General features: G+C 40.7%; 1 protein-coding gene across 1 annotated transcript in view; it reads left to right on the forward strand.

The window, feature by feature from the left end:
- Nucleotides 1-4,902: 4,902 nt before the first annotated feature.
- Nucleotides 4,903-19,365, forward strand: part of PIK3C2G (phosphatidylinositol-4-phosphate 3-kinase catalytic subunit type 2 gamma) — a 262,202-nt gene continuing 247,739 nt past the window's right edge. Inside the window, exons 1-4 of the mRNA XM_067558969.1 lie at nucleotides 4,903-4,982; nucleotides 9,501-9,660; nucleotides 13,157-13,956; nucleotides 16,677-16,759. Coding sequence (XP_067415070.1) covers nucleotides 13,255-13,956; nucleotides 16,677-16,759 — 785 coding nt within the window. The 5' untranslated portion in view covers nucleotides 4,903-4,982; nucleotides 9,501-9,660; nucleotides 13,157-13,254. The remainder of the gene's footprint in view (nucleotides 4,983-9,500; nucleotides 9,661-13,156; nucleotides 13,957-16,676; nucleotides 16,760-19,365) is intronic.

Genomic DNA, 19,365 nt, shown 5'->3' on the forward strand with positions numbered 1-19,365 from the left:
CTGGAGAGTCTAGATCTGTGAGATTTTCAACAGTTCCTAAGTGACTCTATGAGCTCAAGTCTCATGGAAAACCAATGAGATTTGTGCTCCTAAGCCATGTAGATGCTTTTGAAAATCCCACCCACCACCTCAGGAAGGATAATTCAGTCTCTCTGCCTGTTCAAATCTTGACCCCTCAACTAATACCACTTGAGAGGGGGCCATGTCTTTCTATTTGCTAGGGTTGCATAGCTGAGTCTGCAAAATACATCTGCAATTTCAGTTTACGGCTTTGTAACAGACTAACCCTACATCCTATTCCTGAGTGGTGTATATATTTGCTAGTCGCATGGTGAGGACTAGCCACTGAACACACACATTACAAAGGAAAACACTGGAAAAAGACCTGTTCCTATATTCAATTTTTATTGACTCTAATTCAATGAGGACTACACATGATTATCTTTTCTTGCCACCCCTAACCACACCACCTCACACCCACCACAGATGTTCTGCATGACCAGTTGAAATGTATTCTACCAAAGATCAGTTGAGAACCAGAAATGCGTTCTGCATGACCAGTTGAGTTACTATTCTACCAAAGTACACCCAAAGCAGGTAGCTATGTATTAGTCTATACTGGGGCCCTCAGAGGAAAAAAATGAGAAAAAGCCCACTGTCAACCTGCCAAAAGAGTATCAGGATTTTTTTGTACACTTTGGAGTAGGTATGGAGGTAGTAGGGGGCTTGTGTGAAACAGAAGAGGGAAGAAATTGAAGTTAGTTTTTGTGGATCTTGTCCTGCAATTAAAAATAGTCAGGAGGAGAATTCTCAACATGAGAATTCCAAGGGTTAAAGGAATTGTAGTGTGCACAGGACCTGAGATCATCTTGGTTTAAACATTAAAGGACAGGTAACAGGAGAGAGACTTATTTGCCTGCCTTAAATATTGGAGAAACTGTTCATTCATGTGAAATGTTGACCTCTGTCATCCTGCCAAGCTGACTGGGCCCAAGGGTAAGCTGCTGCTCAAGCACCGGTTGCAAAAGTTAAAGCTGCCAAGGGAGTACTTTAAAAGGATGCTGTCAAGGTTGGTGTACCCAAAATCTGACCTACCATTTTTTTCCCTTTCCCTTACATCTACTTGAAAAGTTCATGTCATTCTTTTTTTAGTCTCTTTTTCTCCAAAAGAAAATGCTTCAATTGCCATCTGATGATAAAAAGGTTAGGAGGGAAGTCTATGAAAATCTAGTATTCACAGCATGGAAATACACATGCTATGAAGAGAGAAATTCTGGAATGGTACATAAAGGAGGTGGATATGTTCTGTTTGTTGGTTAATTATTAAAACGGTAAATTGAAATGAGAGAAAAATAAATTTAATAATGAAACTATCAACTAGAATCCACAACTAAGTTCCAAGAGAGGTGGTGAAATCACTTATTATTTTTTTTAATAGCATCATAGCTGTGTATAGTGCATCTTAGACAGAAATACAGGTACTAGCCTTACTCTAAACAGAACCCTCACACTAAATTGCAACTTGGCTTTGTGACTTATAAATTGTTCATTATAATATTACTATTACTTCTGTACAATGCTAGTACCCAAAGGCCACTCAGTCGGGATCCAAGCTTTGCTATGCTGGGTGCCGTACCAACACACAGATAGATACAGTCTCTGCACTGAAGAATTTGCAATCCAATTGGAGACGATGTGACAAGTAAATCTAACAGGTGAATAGGAGGAGTGGGAGGAAGAGAGTAAAGGAAATAAGACTGTATGGTTAGAGAATTGGCTATTGTGTAACTTGATGATTTCCTTTGGTTCTGCTCAAAATCTGAAAATGAAAGTCCTGAGCTTTCTGAAGATTTGCATTTTAGATTGTAGAGCATTAGAGGATTTTAGAGCACTGCAAACACTCAGAGGGGCCCCAGCGAAGGAGTTACACGGTCACATTGTATCGCAATGCACATGCTCAAGAGGGTCAGGTTAAAGCTGCATGGTCAGCCTTAACTTTGGCATTTCCAGCCTTTCATACCCTGCATTACCTTCCCTATTGAACTAAGGTAGTAGTCCTGTACAAGGGGACCTAGAACCTGGGTGCCACGGAGACGCTGTAATCTCCAAGACTAAAACAAGGACCACAGAGTACAGCTTGGAGTAGAGAAAGAAAAGAGCAATGGAGGGAGGATTTTTTACCATCCCAGAATATAGTCTGGCTACCCAAGGCTGTACACTGGGAATGGGATTTGGAGCTAATGTCCTTGAGAGATGCATCACATTCTAGTAGATGGAACACTAGACCCTTTTTTTTTTTTTTTTGAGGGGGGGGGGGGGACAAAACAAAAACTTTTGACAACAATCTTTTTTAGTCTACTTTACGATTCTCTGCCCAGCAATGCTGCTTCAAATCCAGTAAAGAAGAATGAGAAATCAAAACATCGCCAAAGCAGTTATTCTGGTTAACAGACACTCCGCCTGCTGCCAATAAGGATATTTAATGTTTATCTGTATTACAAACATCTGAAGCTAATTGAATTGTTATGGTAATAGTGCCCTCCAGAGGAATTTTGAAGGAATTATCATTTGAGTAGCTAACACAAAAGATGGTATAAATGTTTATGCAAAAGCAAAAATGGAATACAATGTAAAAGTAAAAAATAGTTGACCCTTTAAAAAACTTTTTGCTATCTTAAAGGCTTACATAACACGGTTTACAGACATGAAGCCTGCATAACTCCAACTCATTTCAGTGGCATAAAATTAGAGCAATACAGTGGAGAATCAGACCATTGATTCTAATTTGTAGTGAGACTGGATTTAACCATGTTTTGTAACAGACGACAATCTCTGTCTAGACTGTCTTGACTTACAGTCATGGTTGCAGTTGTAGTGTAGACAGGGGGTAAGTTAAAAATTGCGAGCAGCAGTAAATACAAATATTCACAAAAAATGAAGTTTATTTTGGTGCAAAAGATAAAACCACATTTGCTATTTCACTTACTGTATCTCCAGAACAGGGCTGCAAAATTATTAAACCTTTCAGTTTGTTACATGGCTATTACTGCTAGTTTAAGATTGTTCATTTGTTAATAACATTCTACATATTGATACTGGGGCTATGCACATTAGCCATGTCATTATTGACTGGTAAAACAACATCTGTATCTCATGTCGTCAGAAGTTTGCTTCAGCCTTTTCTTCCAAAGAAAGCAATGGTTTGTTTTAATGCACTGTGACACTAGACCTGGAAGGGCATATGTTATTGCAGCACATATGGCATCTTATTTTAGATCATATGGTAGATGCCCTCACTGCTTCAATACAACAAGATGCCTGAAAGCCAGAGTCTCAGACAAACTAAACAATTTTCTTTCTTTGGGGACTCAAGTGCTAGGGATGGCTGAATTGGTTCGGCTAAAGTTAGAATCAATCTGAAACTTCACCAAAAATGCAAATCTAATCTGAATTGCCTGAGATTGCAGGGAACTCTGTAAGTTTTTATTTATTATAGGGTGGGAGGGAGAGGGATGTGACATTTATAATAGGTTTCTCTGTAACAGGGGCATAGCCCTCAGTCTAAAAATTCTGCAAAATCAGTGTTTCTCAATCTGTGTGCATTTCTCCCCTTGCAGGGAGGGGGATAACACATAGTCCAGTGAGGCATGGGTGAGAAGAAAATAACCCTGGGGGCAGGAAAACTACCAAACTCCACATTTTACTTGTCTCCCACTTTTTCCTGCAGCTGTGGGTAAAACAGTAGGCAGCTCTTTGAACCCCTCCTGGTTTCCCATCCTGTCTTGGTGGCAACCCTTAATGCAGCCATCCATGGAGACAGCTGATCAGTACAGGAGTTCAGCCACTCCTCTTCTTTGCTTCCATGGTCCATTGGACACACAAACACGAGCAGCATTACTGTATGCCCATATTCTGGTGAGCACACACTTTAGTACAGCTCCCACTAGCATTGTTCCTGTCTAGCACCGGAGTAATCTGTGCAGGTGCAACTGCTGGAGAAGGTAATGTGTGCCCATAAAAATGTAGACCATTTCCCCTGACTGCTAAATCCCATCACATAATACCCTTCCGTGGCTTAAAAAGCTTGTGAAGTAGCCCTTCAATGAGATTTTGGGGAACCAATAGTTGGGGTCAATAGCTCCCTCCTGTTGGACTTCATAAGATGTCAGAGATATTGTGTGATATCTGGGGAAATATAGGTTCATAACAGAATATTTTTCCTCTCCTTTTCTTTTAGTTTCTTAACCTAGGAAATTCCACCCCAAATCTTCGGTTAGGAGAATGTTAAAGCTGCATGACCGAGCACTCAAAATTCAGGAAATGAAAAAGCTAAGACTGCGAGGCGAACTTTAACTTGATCCCTTAACTAGGTGTATGACTGACAGTCTTTAATTACATGATCACACAACTTCTGAAATGGTAAGACACAAGTTTTGCTCTGCTCTTTGTTTCACACAACAGCTTGTAGTACCAGGTATTACTTTGTTTATTCCAGGCAAACAATCCTTTAAACCAACTGCCTATATCCCAACAGGCTGGTCTGGCAGCTGGGAATAACCAAGTGCAGCGGACCTGTGGCCATGCCCCCTATGCTGGAGGCTGTGAGGGTGGCAGGGAACTCTATGCTATGTGGATATTCTCTTTATGCTGAGGAAATTCCTCAGCTTTACAGCCCCTTGCACCAGCAGGTCCAACACAAAGAGGGTCGTAGGACAAGGATGAAGCAGACTCACTAAGTCTTGCATGGAAAAAAATCTGCCGCAGTTGCTATGGAGCTTCTCTTTCCCGTGTACTGCTATCACAAGATCATGTTTTTGTATTTGTACAGTACATGATAAGAGGAATTTACCAAAGGTCAACAAATCCCATTGAGTATTATAGCGTGACATAGCTGAATTTTACGGGAAGCCATTGAGCAGACACACTGCAATGAGCCATCTGGAAGGAGCAGCATAAGAAAACAGAGTAGAAAACTACATAAGGTAAGCGAAATGAAAATGAGAGCAGATTGGAATTCAAGATAGACCTGAACCACAGCTCTGGAGCCAAACATCCCTGAAATTTGGGAAAGTTTGGCTCTTGATCTGAAATTCTGTTGCTTGGGTCCATCTCCTCCTGAAACATATCGTCTTAAATAGTGAATTACTTACATTTAGTGAAAGCTAAATTTCAATCACCTGGCATGCCACTGTTGTTTTAATTCCATATTGAAAGATGTTGATGGTGATTTTCTGCTTTGCATGTCAATGTTCACTGTTCAACAATTCAACAATCTGATCTTCTAAAGCTGTAGTCATTATTTTTACCAGAAAAACAACTCTGTATAATAATTGCTATTATCCCTGTTTAAGGGCTCAAGGTACATAGATACGCAAACAAAAGAAGAGATTAAAATCCATTATCTTTAATACTCAGTCGTGATTAATTTGGCAACCTTACAAAGTATGGCCTTGAAAAGACAAACGGTTCAAATATAATAGGTGCCTTTGGTGACTTACTCTGTATTTAGGGCTGTATGAGAGACATATGTGGAAAATTTTTCCTCATAAAGTAAAATGTACAAATTATGGTTTTTTGCCAGTATCATGGAAAAGTGAAGGCTGTGGCCCTTCGCTAGAGTGATTGCTTGTGTGTTCGATGAGGGTGAAAAGCAGCTGTCAGAACTTAAAACTCCCTTTGGCTCCATCACGCAAAATGTTCTCATTGACTTCAGTGGCTGATAAATCACTCCCTCAAAGACCCACCATGATGTTATATTTGTTTGTACTTGTAGTTGTCTTATTAGTTATTTCCAGTAGTGCCCACAGTCTTCTAAGCCCTTACCGAACAGTGAAGAAAGCATGAAGAAGCTCACAATCTAAACAGAGACAAGCAGATAGGGGGAAGATTACAACATAACCAGAGTGATCAAGGTGGCAATTGATAATATAATTGATAATATACATTAGTGTGTTCACCAGCAAATAAAACCCCTGTTTTGTCCATGTGGGTTTGCCAGTAGCTAACAACTGCCCCCCATGCAATGCTACTTGGGGTATGTCTACACTGCAATAAAACACCCGTGGCTGGCCCGTGTCAGTTGATGTGGGTTTGCAGGACTCAGGCTGTGGGGCTATAGAACTGCGATATAAACGTCTGGGTTCGGGCTAGACCCTGTGAGAGGGGAGGGTCCCAGAGCCCAGGCTTCAGCCCAAGCCCAGACTCCTGCACTGCAGTTTTATAGTCCCACAGCCCAAGTCCCACGAGCACCCAGCCACGTGTGTTTTATTGCATTATAGACATACCCTTAGAGGCACTGATCGAAGAGAAGTGGTATTGCACCACCTGCAAAGCAGTGTCTGAACTCTTCCATAAAGGCTGGTCTTCAGACAGGGTACATATCTGAGAAGGACCATGGCAGACATGATGGCATTTCAGGGAGCCAATGGCCCAAATGACAAATTACCCACTGTACTTGTGATGGTATTCTCTGGTTCATGTTCCTTGCATCAGCGTTTTGAGCCAGTGACAGTAGGTGGCACTAAAGAACAGCAACATGTATAATCTCTTCAGAAGTGGAGCAGATGTTTGTTCATCAGCTCTGAGCTTAATTAGATTTCTGGCACCACAGAATTTCCACTGAACTTCCTCTGTGCACATCTTACACTCAGAATCCTTTCCACAGTCCTAATCTATGCAGATGCCTCCTTTCAGAGAGCGGAAGTTACAGGGGCCCCAGCTTTAGGGAAAGCATTACTGAACGGGAGAAATTTGCAGAACATGCCTGTATTTCATTTTAGGGTGGAAGCAAAGCATTTATCAGCCTTTTCTTGCAGCTGGGATTTTACCACATTTACATTTAACGCCAAAGAGAAAAAGCTAAATCAAAGGAATGATTCTGTCTTTGTTTTCTTAACGAGAATGAAAAGTGTAAATTAATACCAGTGGGTGGAGCAGCAACAGTATATGACAGAAAAAGAGTAGTCTCATCTGGAAGTTTCCTATTCATTCCCTCTTTTCTAAAGGAAGATCTGGCCCCACATGCCAGCTCCCCCTCATCTCTATGGGAGAGGAGAACAGGAAAGAATAATCAGGTCTCACCTTTGCCTCCAGGGGGAAATGGCAAAGAAAGTGACCTTGTCTGTAGTTTCCTCTCCATTACTTAGTGGTGTGGGTGGGGTGGGGGGCAGACAAAGACATTTAAAAAAAAATCTCTGTCTTGCAACGTCTTAAAATCTATTAAAATTCAGGAAATTGCATCAGGTATTTCAGAATTTTCTAGTGAAAAAATTCTGGCCCCTATTTAATGAGTTGTTAAATCAAAACAGATTCTCCACCCTGATTATGAATTGATGTATGGGTGAAGGCGAGCACCATGAATGTATTCCTATCCAGTTTCATCCTCACTCTTGTGTGTGTGTTGGGAGGGAGGGGGGCTGTGAACTTCTTTTGGACACCTTTCTTCCATTCTCCTTTTCTTACTGTGACCAGTCACCACACAATGATGCAATTTCACACTATATCAGGGAGCACAGGTCTTGAATCCTGGTCCACATGACTCCTAGGAGATAATAAGCTCCAGCTTGCCACCCAGTGACTTGCTAACAGTTGCTAAGGCAGAAGCTGAATCCTGACAGAGGGCTCCAGTCCTGGAACCTGATTGACAGAAGGCTGGGGGTCCTGATTGGTCCACAGATTCTATATAAACCCAGCACAGGAACAGGAAGTTGTTCATGCAACTGGATCCACCCTGCTCCTGTGGCCTGACTCCCTGACATCCCAGCCCAGTTTGATTCCTGGTGTCTGAGTTATGGTCACAATCTCTGGTTTGTTTCCTGCCTCTGACCTCTTGGTATCCTGACCCGGCCTGACTCTGGTTACTGATTTGTGGTATTTCCTGCTTCTGAACTCCTGATATCCTGTCCCAGTCTATTCTTGACTCCCATTCTGTGACTATGGACCCTCACTCTGATCACTAGGTCTGGCTGCCCACTACCCAGCCTTGACATACCATCACATAACATCAAGCTCTGTGACAACAGCCACCAAAATTGGTGATCTTACTTTTCTTTAACCACCAGTAATATATACAACACAAATGCCAGAAAACAGTTTGTGGTATGCATAGGGCAGTTCATAGAATCATAGAAGATTAGGATCAGAAGGGACCTCAAGAGGTCATCTAGTTCAACCCCCTGCTCAAAGCAGGACTAACCCCACCTAACTAAATCATCCCAGCCAGGGCTTTGTCAAACTGCATCTTAAAAATCTCTAAGGATGGAGATTCCACCACCTCCCGAGGTAACCCATTCCAGTGCTTCACCTTGTTCAAGGCTTTGGGACTATATAAGAGCCAATATACTACCTAACAGATAAGGACTAAAATTTTCCCTTTGATAAATGCTTTCAGCTCCCATTGAGTTCAGTTTCAGCCTCAAATACAGGGCGGAGTTTTCCTCCTAATGTTTATCAAATTCTTATTCCATTCAGTTGCTATCATATATAGGATATCTATAATTAATTATTAACCTTAAGCATTTTATCCTAGTGTGTTCAAGGGTACTGCACAATCTTTTCTAATTGAAATGCTGTTTAGTTTTTACTAGCACACTCGCCCTCTGCAAAGATACTTTCTGGCATGTAAGAATCTTGGAGCTGATTAAGCTCTTGGTGTTATGTGAAGTCTGGATATGTGCCTAAACCAAATAGGCTGTACCTTCAAGGCACAGCTCTGCAACATGTGGAGGCATATAGTCCCGCTGGGACCCCCCTGAGGCATTGTGCCTGAGGGGAGTACAGCCCGAACAGCCTCTAATACTCCCTTTTATGGAAAACAGCTTGGGCTCGCCTGCATGGGGCCGAATGTTCTGGCTGGTGTGCAGGGCTGCGTGGTTGGGTTATGACCTCACCTTGTACCCCTGTGGGTACATTGTCAACACAAGCCTCAAACGGTTTCTGTGCTTTCTGACTGCAAGCGATGATGTTAGTGATTAAGCCCACAAGCTTCTACTGCCACCCCTTTACAGCAACTCAGCCATGAAGCTGCAAGCTTTTGCTTAATCAACCCTTGGGAAATACCCCAGCTGAGGGAAAATTCTCCAGTCAGCCCTGCCCCAATTCTGCCCACCCCTGCACCCTGGACACACCAGGAAGCCACCTTAGAGAGAGAGGCTGCGTGCCACTTAGGAACTGGACGCCTGATGCCTCCTAAAATTCTGACAGGCTTCTTGTGCCAAGCATCTTCTCTTCCCTGTGTAGCATTTCAGTGTATGCAAGAATAGGGATGTATATTGCCCTGAAAGTTGTGTGTGATCTTACTGAAGGTGGAGACTAGTGAAACTTCTGAATCTTACTTCAGTATAGAAGTACTTCCAATTCCTTTCAGTTAGGAAGCAATTGTCTGTTCATGTTATATCATATATTTAACCATGTAAGTTCATTCAGCTGTACCTTTAAAACTAGGAGTGGCCGAATAGTGTAAAAGACAACAGACAAAAGTGCAACCTATTTCTTCTTCTTAGAAATTTCCCTGGTGAAAGAAATGGGAAAGAGTCATCAACAAACTAAACTTGTTAAACAGGATTGAAAGCTTCACGCCTCCTTGAAATTGAAACCATGTATGTCTGTGATTTGCAAAGAAATAAGATGTCTTATGTCCTTCCAATGAACAATGCATTTCAGGTAAGTGGCAGCAACAAATATATGCATAGGTTAGCAAATTGCCTAATATTGCACTTCTGTGTTCAAGCAAAATTGGAGAATGGGGCCCAAAATGCCTGAGTTTCCAATGTATTTTATGATTCTGCTATTAGCTTTTCAGAGTAATTATCTGAATATGTTCAGAAAGTGCCTAGCTGCCACCGTGCTATGTTGCTACTCTTGTGATTTTTATCACCAGTTTCATGATATTTGACAGTTTTGGGGGGTTTTTTCCTTAAAATCCCAATTCCTGGAGCCAGGCAATTATACGAAAACCTCAGCTTTCATTTTAAAAGAAAAAGGAAGCATCTAGTCCTCATGGTCGCACAGCTTAAAAACATGAACCATAGAAACTCAAAACCAGAATGAACACCAAGCGTCTTATTTTTAAAATCTCATGTTTTGGAGGGTCTGGCTCATAGTTTTTGAACATTTGGCCATGTCAATACAAATCATAGCAACAATATCGAAGGGCCTGCCAGAAACTGAGCACCTTCTGAAAGGCACAGAGAGCACCTCAGAACCCATGATATGGCAAGTTGAAAGGCTAGTTATAAATATTTGTGTAAAATTGTCTACTCTATCAATACAGTGTAGTATGTATATGTACAGCATTTATATGTAATGTGTTAACACCTAATGAGTCAGGTTCTGTGTTGTAGCCAAGAACTGCTTGTTGCAGCAGAGTAGGCATTTGTCAGCCAATTGATTCCCTCCCTGATTTAGCACCATCCCTAGTTTCCCAGGCTCCATCATCCTCAAGTTGGCTCTAATTTAGGTAAGACTGCAACAGTCCCAAAGGGACTGTTTATTCACTGAGAACAGCAGGAATGCAGAAGTAGATCAGCTACACCCTCTCCAAACTCTAGCACAATGCTTAAATGCTGCAATGTTGGAACCAGCTATGTCAGCATTACACCTCCTGAGCAGCACAAACAGGCTAAAATGGAGAGATATTTATATATGTATAGATAGATATGTATCTATCTATCTATCTCTGTGTGTGAGAGAGAGAGGGAGAATACAAGATGCAGTGGTATGGTTATAAAGCCTTTATGGCACGGGTTATGGGAGAAATTATATGTTATCCAAAATTTTCGTGAAATTTTCTGGAGGTTTTTTGAATGAAAAAAAAAATCCTCTTTTTATCTTTTCCTTTTTCTCTCTCTCTCTCTCCTGCTCCTCCCTCTCCCAGCATTCAAAAAAGAAGAGGGAAGGAGGTTTGGGAAATGAAAAAGAGGAAGAAAAGAAAGACTTTTTACATTTTTTTTTCCATTAGAAAAAGGTGGATTTATTTTTAAATGGCTTCCGTCCCCCCTCCCCTATTGCCCCCCCGCCCCCATTTCAATGTTTTTTATCAAACATTTCAATCCGCTCTATCACAGAGATCACTTTCCTACAGTAACTGCTCTATTGCTTAGTAACACATCTGATAAAATTTGTATAGGTAATTCAATTGTCAGATCCTAATCAGACTAAAAATTAAATTCTGGGTGAATAAGAGGTGTGAGATAAATGTATTTTCATGGATGTTATGTGAACCTTTGTCTGTTTGATTTGGTTACTATTTGATAACTAGCATGATGTCTGCTACATGGGTGCAAAGAGGTAACTCAATGCTGCACAGCTGCAGGAACATAAAGTCAATGGCTTTAGACAGCCCCAATCACAAGTGCTTAACTGAAAATAAAGATGTCAAGGCCTTTTATTTTTGTCCATGGAGAGGGGGGTTAGGGAGGAGCACAGCAACCCCCAGTTTAGGACAGAGCCACAGCCCTTCAGGTGAGAAATCTTAAAACAAAGAATTTGGAAACTGTCAAAATCCTCAACCCTTATGCAGAGGCAAGGTTTGCAGGGAAACAGGCTGTAAAATGTTCCCCAGAAGACTGGAGAGATACCAGGGATGAATAGGTCTATCTAAGCCTGTCATTTTCCTCCAGATTTAGGTAAGACAAATATGCATGTAGGTCTCTTTGTTATGTTAATCCTTTTCTTTCTGATTGCTATGACCCTAGAGATAGATAGATAGATAACATTTTTTTTGAAGAAGCTGTTTGGTGTCCTTGCATTTACCTACGGTGTACAGCTCTGAAAAGAAATCTGTAGCAGGGGCCAATCCAGTGGGACCTGCTGTGAAAACACGATAGGTAAATGGATGCTGTAGCCAAGAGACCCACTCTAAAAATGGGGTGACTCGCAGGATTCCAGTCTGAGAGAAGTGCATATGCTCAGCATGTCCCTTGAAAGGAGTGTCCAGTGAAAGAGGGATGGTCAAAGATAGAGCTAACCCTTGATCTGTGACAGTAAGCTTTCCAGATTTCCATATCAAATCATCCAATTTTCATCCTCCTGTTACTTCTGATTATGGGTGATTGGAGTCTCAGTCAAGATAGAGTTTCATCAAAATAATAATAAAAAAGTTATGCTGAGTACCTCTACTATAATCTAGAATAGATTTTCAGTACATAGCATTATTATCTAAGCTAATACATTATAGATTTTAGCAGCAATTGGAAAAACTATTTGTGGTTTTCAGCCTCAGCAATTTACAAGAGATCTTTTCATTTCAATAGTCTTTCTATTCCGAAAAAAAGGGCATAGTCATTAAATTATTAAATCAAATGAGTTTTATTTCTTTTATTTGAAAAAGTAAAGACCACAATTGTGTATGGCTTGTGGTGCTGCTATTCCCTGTCATATGCATTTTGAAGTTTTGAAAACACACTGCTTTTGCCATAATCACCTTCCTCCCACCCCCAATCCCCAGGACTCAAAATATTTTCATAGTCAGTTTAACCACACATCTTCTTGTGAACACATGTACATACTTGTAGGTAAGTATATGTTTACTGGTCTTGTTTCCTATCTCATTTTAATGAAATGTCATCTGAAAAAAGGCTAAATTGGCTCACTAATATTTGCCTTGATTAAATTTTGTCTAGTTCTTGGAGTATGGTACTGGGTCCACCGACTTGCAGTATGACCTTGACCAAGTCACTTAACCTCCTTGTGCCTCAAAATACATCTCTATAAAATGGATATTATAAGAGGCAGTTTTCAAAGGCACAAAAGAGAGTTAGACAACCAACTCTCTTTTGTATCTTTAAAAAAAATCTTCCCCCATATTGACCAACCTCACAGGGATATTGTGAAACTTATTCTGTTGTTTGTAAAGAGTTGTGAGACCCTTTTATAAAATGTGCTATTCATCCGTAAAAATAAGGTATTTAAAATAACTACTTTGGAGACTGCAGAAATGGGCATCTTTGGTTCTAATGACCACAAATATTATTCAACAATCCAGAGACCAAGGACCATTTCTGGGTCTGTTTCGTATGTTGTTTCACCCCAGGTACCATATAAGAGAGAAACAGAATCTTATACCCTATGAAGAGAACTTTAAAATGAATGCCATTTATGTGTACAGTTTACAACACATTAAATTCATTTTAGCTAGTTTTATTTTGTTTTGTTCCAGTGAATATATAGCTCAAATTCTACAGTGTTACCCATTGTGACTTTGAAACTGTGGCAAATATCCCCTGAGCGTTAACAAGATTAATGAGATGAAGAAGCATGGCATACTTTTGGAAAATGCCTTTAACGCAAGATGGTTTACATGAAAGACAATCAGAGGACGAAGCATTTTACTCTATGTATCATTCTAATCCTGGTAGCCAGGTCAGTCTAAGACTTGACCAAGTAGTTGGCGAAGGCAGCAGTGAAGTATCCTTTTATGGTCCAGCATATTTACATGATCCTGAAGAAAATGAGTTTTTCCTGTCAGATGTGTCTGATTTGGATGCAGCAGCAGAACATTTATATGGAATAAATCCACCTCAAATTCCTCATAGGAACTTGTACTTTGAACTCCCCACACCTCACTGGGAGCCACCAACAATTGGCTTCAGACCTTCTTTGCTATCAGGATGTAGTGACCTTCTTGTTGAGAATTCCTACCCCAGATACCCGATTGATGATTATGGTCCATATGGAAGAAATAGCTTGAGTCCAACTACAGATGAATTTGGTTCAGATGTGGAGAAAGAGAATACAAATATGAATTTCCCTATAGGCTTTGAACATATAGACTATCAATATCCCATTTTCCCAGACGATAATGCAAATGGACAAGGAATGAAAGATGAAAGAAGAAATGCCAATAAATCTTTCCTTGTGAGCTCTGTGGAAACATACTTAACGAACCCTCCTAGAAGATTGTCCACAGGACCTGTCTGGCCCAGCATCTTTGTGAACAGCTCTGCAGACAGCACAGAGGTATGTGCCTAATTTGTATGGTTGAAAGACTCAAAGATCATGGTTTTGACTATCTTCTGCCTTGTATCTTGTGTACTCACCCACACCTATGTAAGGTGGATGTGAAATGGCTCTCATTCTGCATATGTCAATGGGCGTTGAATCTGGCCCATGGAAGTCAATTGAGAAAATCCCATTGATTTTAATGGGCTTTTGGATCAGGTCCTAAATAACTACACATGATGCAAGGCTGTGGAGAATCAGGCAGCAAATATTATTTTTCTTGGCACTCAATTTTTCCTGTAATGCTTTTTTATGTTAAATAGGAAGTTACCCTTATATCCTAACAGTACATTGACTCTTCTTGATGATTAGTTGGGAGAAAACCTAAGTTTTACTTTCTTTGTAAAATTTCCCTCTTATAAAATATTCTGTTTTTTCAGTCAGAAGAGAACCAAGCAGCCCATAAGAAATCATTTTTGAAAGTAAAGGAGACTGTTTAGTCTAACTAATTAGGATTTTATGTTGGCCAGATCCATCCCCTATATTATTTGTGCCTTACTGAACTTGTACTTAAAAGTGTGGACAAATCTCTCCCATCTGCCCATTAAAAAGACTGCTTCATCTTTTAAAGAATTGGGACCAGTTTCTCTACTGGTGTAATGTGGTTTAACTTCATTGACTCCATTGGAAGTAGGCCAATTTGGACTAGCTGAGGCTCCGGTTTGTTGTCCAAAATACTCTAGCAGTGTATATTATAGTAGTGCGCTTTTGAACCATTAACATTGTTTGGCTAATTGGACCATTACTACTGCAGAGCAAATAGTAGAGCAGAATATTGTAGGATGGGCTCCCACCAGCCTTTTTACAGAGATAACAACAAATCTGTAATAGCAGTGTGTTATGCAGAATCTGTTTTGCTGTAGAGCCAAATTTACTATCTCGATCCCTGTTCAAGATGGCTTGTCCTGATCCTGAGATTTGGCACAACATGATCTATTGGGACCAACTCTGTTTGCTTTTATATATATATATAGTTTTGAAATAAATACTTTTTACTGTAACTGAACAGGTGTCCAGAAGTTGGATCTCTTGACGATACTCTCTGGCTCTTGCTGTCTTTTTGAACCAAGTCCTTTCTCTTTCCTTCTTTCAAGAGTTCAGGGTTCAGGGATATTTGAGAGGCAGGGATTAATTTCCTTGTTTTCCAGGATTTCATTTCTCTCTCTGATGTTGTTTCTCCTTACCCTCCTCTCTGCATCCTTTCCTTTCCACAACCTGACACACTTCCTTTCCTCATAATAACCTCCACCCACCTCTTGGTCAGCATTCCGAAATATTGCAGGAATCCTGAAGTATCCAAAGAGGTGTGGGGAGAACTACTTCAAATCATTCAAAAGTGACCCTTTTCAGACAGCTAGGGCCTGATGCTGCAAAAGCACTGAGCATCTCTTGACTTCACTCAAAGCAGCTTGTGCTGAGCACCTTGCAGGATCAGACTTTGGGGAGTAAAGTTGACTTTTATTATAGCCCTCAGTCAAGACTCCAGCTCAGACCACTTTTCAAAAGCTAAGAATCACACCAAGGTCTGGAATCTGTAGTTTGTGCCTATCTCTGGTGTTTACAGGCTGGAGAAAATTTATTCCTTCTCAGGCAGTAAAACTGTAGTGACTGCATGGGGATTTGATAGTGGATTTTAAAAGCGTGAAATAACTATTTCTAATTTATTCAGTGCCTTTCATCCTGGAGGCCCACAAAACACAGCTGCAGCTAGAAGCAGTAATGAATAGGAATATCCATCTTTGCCCATGCACTCTCAGAGTGGAACCTGCTCATTCACTCTGCGGTAACTGTGCATATGCATTCTGGTCACACGTAGATGGTGTGAGGGGATAGAGCATGCTCACTGGGGATGGAATCTTCAGAGATATCAGCTGTTGACTTCTAAGAAGTCTGCATTCAGCATGTGCACACTGAGATTTTTCTAAGGCCTCTAACTCCCAAGGTACCTGTTCTGGACTATGGCTCTAACCACCAGTTCTGATCACCTCGAACCCAGAGCCTGACAGGCTGTAGTCACTGACCCTAGGGGAAGGTGTAAAATATTGGTGTTCCCTGCAGCAGATGACAAATCACAATGTTTTACAAATAGCAAAAGAGAATTAAACTATGGACTGCTCAGGAGCATAGTGCATTGTAATTGCTGAGTTACCAATGAAGCCTTTGATACTTCAGTGCAGGGATGTGTGCAGGAATTTAAATTTGACCCCTTTTGGAGGGGCACATTCTGTGCCCCCCAGCTCTGGGAAGAGCTCGCTCTCCTCCTCTCCCCCCACATCCCCAGCCCCCTCCTCAGCCCTCCCAACACCCCACCCTAGACCCAGCAGGAGCTCACGCTCCCCTGCCCCGGAGCTTGCTTTCCTCCTCCCCTCCCCGCCCCCCCCCCACCATTGTGGTCCCAGGCATGAAGGAGTTCTGTGCTCCTGACAATTATTGAAGGGCCCATGCTCCTGCTTACTCCCCTTAGGCACACCCTGGCTTCAGTGGAATCCAATGAGTCACTGTTGCTTATTGGAGTCCCATCTAAAGCTTCACTTAAACTGTGGTGGGGTGTGAGGATTTAGCCCTCACGGAACCTATTGCAAGATCAGGGCCCTATGCTGAATTCACTAGATGATTCCGTTTTCCTTATGTAAATAAAGTAAGCTTTATTTCTTCTGGTTTAATTTTGGTATTTTTAGCTTGCAGGTTGGTCTATCCAGCTGGTTGAAGCGGATCAAGGGAATAATGAAAGTATTGCCTCCTTTTGCAATGGAGTGAAGAAGTAAGTAATGAAAAAACTTTATTCAACCAACTGTGACATTTATCTCACTAATATTAATTGGATTATTATTTCTGAACAGTACCATAATTTCAATGTTTTTTAAATATGGAAAAGCTCTTAATTTTTTTAGAGATTAATATGAACAAGCAAATGTAGTAGAAAAAATATTTTTTCTCCTTGCCCCACCCTCTTTGATACTAAAAAATGAATCGACCTCTTCAAGGTTGATGTTTTTTCAACATATTGAATATAAAAAATGTTTCATGGCACTTCTTTGTCCAACTCTAATGCATCTGGGGTTTGAAGCAGGAAATTGAAAGTTGGCTGGGAGATGGTCCTGGTATTGGAGAACTGCTTTTTGCTGTCCTCATGGGAAATCTGTTTTGGCCAAGTCATAAAGTTTTGGATAATTACCATTTGCAGATGGATAGTAGAACAAAATTGGCACTTATCCCTTAATTTTCTAAATATTAATCTGCATTGCATATGTTGCCATGCCTCCAGGTAGCTGCCTGCCTGCTCACCCAGTTTCTATTAATAAAATACCCTCTGGCCTAAGGGAAGGTGCACTGGCCGGGGAGCCTGGATGTCATGAGTTCAAATCTTATCTCTTCCATTGATTAACTCTGATTATTGAGCCCAAGCCATTCATTAATGTCAGAGCACTTCTCTCCCAGAGCTGGAGATAGAACCTTAGAATTCTGATACCTAACATTCTACTTCTGTCTGGAAAACAGTTGTGTAACCCAGTGGCAAACTGTGTTACGTTCCACTTCACTGGCTGTTCCACTTGGAGGATGATAGATTATTATTGCTACCAGGTACTACCTTAATGTTAGTGATAGTGATCTCTACATCCTGGGTTCCAACCCTGCTGGGCGATAGGGGTAGGGCTATTGCAGTCCCATATGATAGAATTTCCTTTCTATTTTGTTTGTTTGTTTTCTTTTTAAAAAGCTAGAAATTTCATTAAAAAAACCAAGAACATTAAGAAATACAAGATTGAAGGCTGCCCATGCAGCCTCATTTGAGTCCTGGTATTTGTATTTATTATGATAAAGTCCTTAGTTACATGGTCACATACTATTCCATTTAAATTTAGATATTAAAGGGTCAGTTGTTTGGAAGGCCAGTCAAGACCTGTCTATATAAAATATCTTTCTAATTTTGATAATGGCTCTGAAATTAGCTGCATATATTTTTAGCTCGCTAGGGTGGGGAGTGTCCATCCCCCAAACATGCTGCATCAGAGATTTCTCTGTTTCCCTTTTTTCATAGTTCATCAGTCTGACTCCAAACTCAGTTCTAATAGCAGCAGATTCATGAAGGCATTTTCCAGATGACATACTTTCCTGTCAGATACTCAGATTGTTATGTCCAAACATTGTACATTTAACTTTCCACTCCAATTACAGGAAAAGCCTCCTATTGATTTTCTGAATTAATGAGTTTATTTACAGCATTAGGAAGATTAATAGAAATTAAGCTATTTCTGCTTGGCCATATCTTGTTCTCTGTGTGTCGGTGGCAAACTCTTTCTTTTTGTTTTATCAAATGAGAAAGCATTCTCAGGAGATAATGTCACACCAAGAAAAATCTCAAATAGGATTGGCACACAACTAACCCATTCAGTCTTACTGAGCTTCCTCTTAAATCCCCAAAGAATCTTAGTAACTGTCAGGTTTTATAAATCAGAGGCAAGATATATAATTCAAACTCTACATCATGCAAACTTACAGCTCCAGCTTGTAGCTCAAATAGAAACCCATCGTGTTTTTCTCTAGGTAATATTTGTACAGCTGGCAGCCTATAATTGAAACATTTCATTGTACACATATCGACTTTAAAGCAGTTTCCACAATCCCTTTATCAGGTTTCTTGATACAGTTATGAACAAGGCTTTAGCAAATGTTCTTCCATGGATAGTTTCAGAACCCTTTTTCAAATGAATTTGATACTGGTGAAAGATGCCAAATTGACAGTCTCAAGATTCAGTGCTTTGAGGTGATGAATTTCTTCAACTCCTATTGACTTCATCAGGAGCTGAGCATACACTGCATCTCAGAGAAATGCTCAGCACTTTGCAGGATCAAACCCCTGGAAATGATAGTCTTCTGTTTATACACAGAAAAGGTACAGAATGGGCAGCAAGCAATACGGATTTTCCTCATGCTTCCAAGCCACTGTACCTCAGCCCTGACTGGAGGTGGGTGAGATGGTCATCAAGTCTCATGGCTCATTCAATCCTTGGCCTCTATACAGAGATAACCTACAAGGGTGAAGCATGTAAAAGTGGAAATTGTGATGTGTTGTATGTTGTCCACAAACAAAACTAGACAGTCAACAGCTTTCACATAGTCACCAAAACAGCCTTTATAGGATAATGATTTCTGTTACTAGTTTAAATCTAGAACATGTTCTGTAGGCAGTGTCCTGCAGGCTTCTTTTTCCATTACACCACTGACCTACCATGCCCACTGGCTTGTCGTTATAAGTAATACACTATTTCATTATGTACTTAGTTTTGGAAACCCCGATTTCCGCCCTTGCTATAGAATGTGTATGCAATAAAAGGAGAGCTTGTACTGGTATTTAAATGAGTTAGG

This window comes from Emydura macquarii, unplaced genomic scaffold (assembly GCF_026122565.2).
Source record: "Emydura macquarii macquarii isolate MOO-44397 ecotype Brisbane River unplaced genomic scaffold, CSIRO-AGI_Emac_v2 contig_2205, whole genome shotgun sequence".
NCBI lineage: Eukaryota > Metazoa > Chordata > Testudines > Chelidae > Emydura > Emydura macquarii.